Source organism: Microtus oregoni, unplaced genomic scaffold (assembly GCF_018167655.1).
Source record: "Microtus oregoni isolate MIOR12 unplaced genomic scaffold, Mior012 000008F_ref0000371, whole genome shotgun sequence".
NCBI lineage: Eukaryota > Metazoa > Chordata > Mammalia > Rodentia > Cricetidae > Microtus > Microtus oregoni.
In genome coordinates, this window is record NW_024543067.1 from 55,263,724 (window position 1) to 55,271,680 (window position 7,957).

At 35.5% G+C, this 7,957-nt stretch overlaps 1 protein-coding gene across 1 annotated transcript; it reads right to left on the reverse strand.

Moving 5' to 3' along the window:
• Window positions 1-3,490: 3,490 nt before the first annotated feature.
• Window positions 3,491-4,408, reverse strand: LOC121451856 (olfactory receptor 148-like). Its single transcript, XM_041657647.1, has one exon. The coding sequence runs from the start codon at window positions 4,406-4,408 to the stop codon at window positions 3,491-3,493; it is 918 nt and encodes a 305-aa protein (XP_041513581.1).
• Between the last annotated feature and the right edge of the window lie 3,549 nt (window positions 4,409-7,957).

A 7,957-nucleotide genomic window follows, 5' to 3' on the forward strand; every position in this document is an offset into this window, starting at 1 on the left:
GACGTCAACAAAACTTGACAAGTTGAGTTGCAGTAAGACTAAGGTGCAGCATACACCTCCCCACGCATTAAGGCTGGCAATGCAACTCACTATGAGGAATAGGGTCGCAAAAGCCAACAAAAGAGTCAGAGATAGCTACAGAGAAACCTTGTCTCAAAAAAATAAACCAAAACAAAACAAGAAGACAAATCATAATTGGAAACTCATGAAACTGAAAAGCTTCTGTAAGGCAAAGAACACTCACAGTCAATAGGACAAAATGTCTACATACAGAATGGGAAATGATTTTAACAAACTCCACATCAGGCACAAGGCTAATCTCTAAAATATGTGAAGAACCCAAAAAACAAACCTAGAAATCAACAAACCAAATAATCTAATTTAAAAATGGGCTATAGATCTAAATAGATAATTCTCAACAGAAGAATCTCAAATGGTTATGAAACACTTAAAGATATGTTCAACATCCTTAGCCATCAGAGATTCACAATAACTCTCAGATTCCATCTCACACCTGTCAGAATGGCTAAGGCCAAAAACACAAGTGACAGCTTATGTTGGAGAGGATGTGGGGCATGAGGAACACTCCTCCATTGCTGGTAGGAGAATAAACTTGTACAGTCACTTTGGAAATTACTATGGCAGTTTTTAGAAAATTAGGAACCAATATACTTCAAGACTCAGCGATCCTACTCTTGGGTATAAGCCCAAAAGATGTTCAGTCACATCACAAGGACACTTGCTCAGTTCTGTTCACAATAGTTGAGCTTTATACATAATATCCAGAAACTTGAAACAACCCAGAAATGTCTCAGCCAAAGAACGGATATTCAAAGTGTGGTACAGCTGTTAAAAACAATGACTTCATAAAATTTGAAAGCACAGTGAAAGAACTAGAAAAAAAATCTTCTGGAGTGAGGTAACCCAGATTCAGAAAGTCAAACATATTATGTACTAACACATAAGTGGATATGAGCTATAAAATAAAGGATAACAATTCTATAATTCACAGTCCTGGTGAGGTTAAGTAATAGAGGACTCAAGGGGTAACACTTGGATCTCCCTAGAAAGTAGAAGTTAAATAAAAGACATGTATTCCATTCTAAATTATATATATTTGCATATTGGTGTTCTCTATCTGCAATTTAATATTCCAGAATGCTTCTATTCTGTGACGATAATTATGCTCTTTTATTCACAGTTTGGGTTGTTAAATGGTATTGAGTAACTCAATGAACTCTTAATTAGACATGTCCTTTGGGCATCCCATTGTCTATAAAAGTATGGTTGAATGTCTCAACTTTTCCAGAGGAGATGGTACAGTGGGTTCTCCCACCAGAATCCAACCATAAGAACAACAAATGTAATGTATGATATATAAATAAAAAATGTAGAACTAAGATTTTCTGTGATTTAGATGACTGTGAGTAATTCTAGGAAAGATGTGTAATCATTAGGTTGCACCCTATGTCACCTTTTTCCATCTAGATGTGTTTCATTGTCTTCTTACTTCATTTAAGGGAAATTTTTTCTCACATTTGATACTGGGTATTTTTTTTTGCTTTGTCTTGTTTTATATTATGGTTGAAAATGTTTAGAGATTTGGGAAAATAAAAATGGAAACAAATCCCACAAGTGATGTCATGAAAATTAAGATCTGGCATGGACTGGATTGAAATCCTCAGTAAATAAAATTTTCATATTTTTTTTGATTTCTGGGATAAAAACACAATGACCAAAGGAACTTGTAAAAGAAAAAGTTTTATTTGGCTTATGGTTTCAGAAGATTGGAGTCTGTGATGGATAAGCTAAGGAATAGATGTGAGCTCCCACCTTGACCTACACCCATGAGTCAGGAGTGAGCACTAGGAATTGTACCTCAAAACCCAGGACCTAGTGAGAGACTTCCTCCATCAGGACCATACTTCCTAATCCTTCAAAAACAGTCCCCCCAAGCAAGGACAAAGCTTAATATATGAGCTAATAGAGCTCATTCTCATTTGAAATACCACAAATATCCTTGTTTTCCCCTCGGACTCTGATTTTGTTTAAAATATTTATTTATTTATTTATTTATTTATTTATTTATTTATTTATTATGGATACAATATTCTGTTTGCATATATGCTTACAGGCCAGAAGAGGGCACCAGACCCCATTACAGATGGTTGTGAGCCACCATGTGGTTGCCGGGAATCGAACTCAGGTCCTTTGGAAGAGCACGCAATGCTCTTAACTGCTGAGCCATCTCTCCAGCCCCCTCTGATTTTTTTTTTAAATTGGGAAATGTTTCTCACCTCCAGAGTACGTAGAGGCGTAGTTAATAAAATGCTGCTTGGAGAGAAAATTAATTAATAAGCATAATAACTGAATAAGTAGGACCTATTCCATATCATTGGGTGAGAAACCTGTCCAATGGTTTAGGCTGATAGTAATTGAATGCACTGGCAGCATAGTGTAGGGATAAAATCACGGCAAAGGAGTCTACAAATGGACTTGGGTCAGTCCTTGTTTTATCTGAATATGGCACAGAGAAAAAGACTTTACCCCACGTCCAAATGATGCCAAAAGTAGAACAAAATGACTGGTGATGATAGAGTCAATGCATTAAAAAGACCTGTGTCTGTGATCATTCCCAGTTATCTTTTGGCCCACTCTTTTCTGTCATAAAGGGCTTTAGAGCTACCATTGAGTGGCACATTGGCAGGCAAGTTATTTAAGGAGGCTTTATTTCTAAGGACTTAAAAAGGTGTGTGTGTGTGTGTTTAAATCCTTTCTTTATTTACTTATTTTTGAATTGACTTGAGTGGGTGAAAGTGTGAAGGCCAAAGATAAGACTCAATAGGTAAAGTACTTGTCATCAAACATCAAGCATTGTGCAGTCAACTTTCTTTTAACTAAAGCTGTGATTGTGAATGATAAAGTAAGCTGGTTTGGTATCTTGAGGACCTTATCCTTAAAGTACTTTTAGGGATGTGTAAACTCTACTTTATGGACATCAAATGAAAATTAAGTAAGGTGGTATATATAAAAATATCACCTCAGTGTCTGAAGAACAATTAGTGTTCTAAAAATATAACTTAGAATCTATAAAATGCGACTGGGAACGGCTAAAAGGTATGAAGTAGAAGTGCATGCCAAGCACAAGAGAAGCTGAAGTGGGGCCAGACTTGACACACAGAGAAGTAAAAGAAGGGTCAAAGGTCTTTTCTTTCTTTAATTACAAAATTGAAAGCCATGTATCAAGACAAGAAAAACATCTTTTGACATTTTATGAGGCTACAGATTACTTACCCAGAAAAGAATGGCAAATAAGAATAATTAGAGAATTAATTTTGAGACATTTGTGATGATAGAGACAAAAAATTAGAAAATACTACAAGTGTTTTCTCTTATAGATTTGTTTCTTTAAAAGAATGAAACAGGAGATTAATGGTAACAGAATAATTTAAAAAATTAATTATGAACTCCACATTTAATTTTTAAACACTTAAGCTAAACTGTGAAACACCCTTCTTAAGGACCGCTTTACTTCCTTGTTCCTCAGTGAATAGATTAAAGAGTTCAGCATGGGTGACACAATATTATTTAATATTTGCACCACAGCACCAAGCAGGGGGTTTGGTGTGCGCTGCAGGTAGATGATGATGACAGGTCCATAGGCACAGATGATGGCAGTGAGGTGGGCACTGCAGGTGGAGAATGCTTTCTGCCTGCCCTCTGCTGAACGGATTCTCAGAATGGCAATTCCAATGTGTGCATAAGAGACACAAACACTGAAAAGAAGCATCAGAGCTAGAAAGCCAACATTAATGGAACCCACCTTCTGAGCCAGTCTGCTATCAGAGCAAGCCAAAGGCAAAACTGCAGGAAGGTCACAGAAGTAATGGTGGACATGATTGGGCCCACAGTAAGTTAATTGAAAAGTAAAGGATGTCAGAATGCTGGACTGAAGACCACCAACCAACCAGGATACTGTGACCAAACTCAGGCACACTTCAGGTTTCATGATGAGCATGTATCTCAGTGGGTGACAGATGGCAACATAGCGATCATAAGCCATCACAGAATAGAGGCAACCTTCAGTACAACCCAGAAAGTGATAGAAGAAGAGCTGGGCGGCACAGCCTTTGTAAGAGATGGCTGGGCTCTGACCAGAGAGATAAAATAGCATCTTGGGACAGGTTACTGATGGGAATAACATGTCAAAAATGGATAGAAGTCCTAGGAAGAAATACATAGGGGTGTGAAGGGTAGATGAGGAAACAATTGCTGTGAAAATGAGTAAATTTCCAAGCAAGGTGAAGAAGTAGATGAATAAGAACACAACAAAGAGTAGAGTCTCCAGTCCTTGTGTCTGAGGTATTCCCAATAGAACAAATTCATCCAGCAATGTTTGATTTCCCATGGTCCAGGAAGCTTATTTTGTATTTTCCTAAACATGAAAATATGAATGTAGAGGTTGTTTTACTGTCATGGTTTTTAATAATTTTTTCTTAGAAATAACAATGGGAGTTATTTCAATGTCATTTGTGTGCTATAAAACATAATACTAACACAGACTTCATATTAGAGATTTATTTCCTCTCAAGCATGAATAGGAATAAAGTAAAGCCTTAACATGCAGAAGCAATGGATGAGGTAAGATGACAGAGTTCCAAATAGAAGAGTGACATGGTTTAGCTAATTCCCATAATTCTTTATTCAGAATTAATACAGAATGAAAATCCAACCTGGAAAATTGTTCCTCCTCTTTCCTTTTAGAGCATTTTAAATTACTCAATTACACTCAGTGACAGCTTTTGAAAGGGATGGCTGAGCTCGGACCATACTAAATGTTCATTAAATTTGAATTCAGGTTGCCCCCTTCTAATTTGAACTATGAGTTATCATAAGAGTACAATTTGTGTAGTATTTACCTATTCTAATTTCACACACACATACATATATTTGTGTATAAATGTAGATTGATGCATACATGCATTGTGTGTAGGTTGGTTGGGACATTTACTCATATGAGAAGGCTCATTTGCATGAAATGAACTTATAGTGAACCTTTTTACTATTATTAGATTGTTAAATTCCCTAGAATTTAGCAGCTATGGTGCATTTTGTGGGTTTTAGATTTTAGTGGAATTACATGCTATGTAAATAAAGAAATATAAAATATTTTTCAATGTTAATAATCATTGTATATTAAATTCTGAAAGGTTATTGCATTAAAACAAAAAGTCTGGACTTCTTGGAAACTTAATGTTTGTAAATGCTTAATTTACCAAAGAAATTAGGGTAAGCATGTTTAGTCTGGCCCAATATTCCCAGTAGATATAGGACATAGTTGGATAATGCTAAATAAAGAAAGAATGTTCAGCAGAGGACATGTAGAATGTACTCTTTTGTTACATACATCCCCTTGTACTGTCATTCAGTCTCTATGTCATAATTTGCTTTGTTTAGTTTGAATAGAAATAGTCAACTGAATATGCTGAGAACTCAAATGTACTTCTTGGTAAGTGTGATAGGAAGGCTGTTTAAATGCTTTCCTTTCAGTGTTCTTGGAACTCAGACAGGAGCAGACAGTGTTTCACGTTGCATTTTTACCTTACACATCTTCATGAGATATAAATTATGTAAAATTTATCCAGTGATCATTGCTATAGTGTCTAACTCTTGTGTTCATTTTTGTCTGTTTCTTTTCTTACAATTAATGATTACTGTGTAAAAAAATTGTCTTTAAAATCTTGGAAATGATAAGTCAATACCCTCACCATCCGTATATGATGTTATGGTGAGACTGAGTCCAGCATCTAAAAAGCTTGAGGTCCCTAAAACAAAGGCTGCAATTTTTAATCTAAATCTAGTCTAGGAAAGTGTTTACTGAAGAGCTGCAACTTTCGTCTTTGCTCAGTGGATGCATCCCTGAATGACAAATTGGAAATTTCAATGTGGACAGAGCTGGACTATGTGTTCCAGGAAGACATCTTGTCTATCACAGTTATTACTACAGCTCTATAACATAATTGTGGTGTTACCTACTTGTTTTGATACCAAGTTTCTGAAGACTCAGAAATGATTACTTTCACCCTGGAATCATATCCAGGACTTTGAAACAATGAACTTCACAACCACAGCATTCATCTTCTATCCCCAGATTCCATACCTACTGGAGAATATTAAGACACTCTTCACCTTGTGAGGCATTTGATTCTTGAGCAAGGAGAGAGGCAGTCTGAATACCCAAACATCTTCATAGTTGCTGGCAAGCAATCACTGTCATTGGTAAAGGGAAAAATTTGATAATTGTAAGTAGGGTGAAGAGTAAACGGAAGAAAATGGAATTTCCTGAGGACATCCACATGAGAACATCACTATTATTGACAATTTACATAACAACATGAAAAAAGGAAAAAAGTATGAATAGAAATTAGTGTAAAAGTATCTGAAATAATACATATCTGAAATCCCTACATACATACACAGAGCACTTAAGCTACATTTAGAGTGTTCATTTTACTTAATAAATTACTAAAATATTACTGTAATTTATTTTTGCTATTGTGTGAAGTCTATAATGAATGTTTATTGCATTTAAGTAACTGAATAATGAATATGTTAGGGTTCTTGTTAGAAGAAAGTTAATCTTCTTCCTGTTTATTCTTTAAAAAAATTACTATTTCTCATGGAACATCATCTGGGATTGAATTCATTTTGGGTATATGCAGCATTGTAGAGAAGAGGTCATGGTCACTGGTTGTTCCAGAATTCTGGAACAGTCATCTCCATATATAAACATCATTAGAGTTTTCAGGACGACTTAATTTAGTCTCAGTAAGTATAAAGGGCAAACAGCAAAACTGCGGTGTATGTGTATGAATGCATTTCAGGGAAATAATATTAACAAAAATGTATAGAAGATATTGAAATGTAATGAATGATATGAACCATGAAAATGTAGGACACAATGGGGAAGAGAGTATCATTGAAAACCATGATAAAATGAAATAATACCATTGAAAACTTTTAAAGTTATTCTCTATAGAATGCTTAATGTGTAATGGTTATTGAGTTTTCTGCATATTATTGGTGATCTCAGATAATATCACTCTCTCAAAATCCCTGTTAAAAATAAAAATATGATTTGCCTTGGATATGATGGAATTCTGATGCTGCCAGAAGGAAAGGGGGAAGTAATGAGAAGAAATAAGAATTTAAGGAGAGCAGGTTTACTTTAAATGTTAACCATTCTAGCCATTTGTAGTGTAGAAGGGTCCAGGAATGTTATTTTACATCTCCACCCAAGGCAAGGGGTCGAGAGGGAACACGCTGGTTTAATATTGGCATGAACACCACGAAGTAGGAATGCCTCTTTAGGAAACCCTTTGTTCCCTGTAGAGATAGCTGAAATTTGTTGAGAAATATAGCAAGTAATAAGAAGACTGGGGACACGGGCTTAAGTGCATATAGTATCCCCTACAGCTCACATGAGACTAACCTCTCAAAACATTCCAACACTGGGTGATATAAATGACACTAATATCACTGATGTGCAAGAGAAAGCATAAGCCACCACGCAGCCAATTCTAAAGCAGCATATACAAGATTCATGCTAAAATCACAAATCAAACAGAAGAAAGCCTTAGGAAAATAGCACTGTTTGCAAACTGAGATGCTGATTGCCAGCGTTTTGTAACATTTTCCCTTACAAATTCAAGCATAATTTAAAAATAAAAACATAAAACCCCAAAGCTTCTCACTGATTCTATACTCACCACTAGGCCAGCTCTTAAGAATCACATATGTCTATAAAAAATGGTGAGTCAAGTAGCAACTTAGGAAAACTCAGCGTTAGATTGGATATAATTTCATAAAAGACAGAACTCAAAATTAAAGCACTTTTTTTCAGAAAGATTTTTTAAAAAAAAAGGTCTAGTCAAAGTAACTTAACCAGAATTATAAA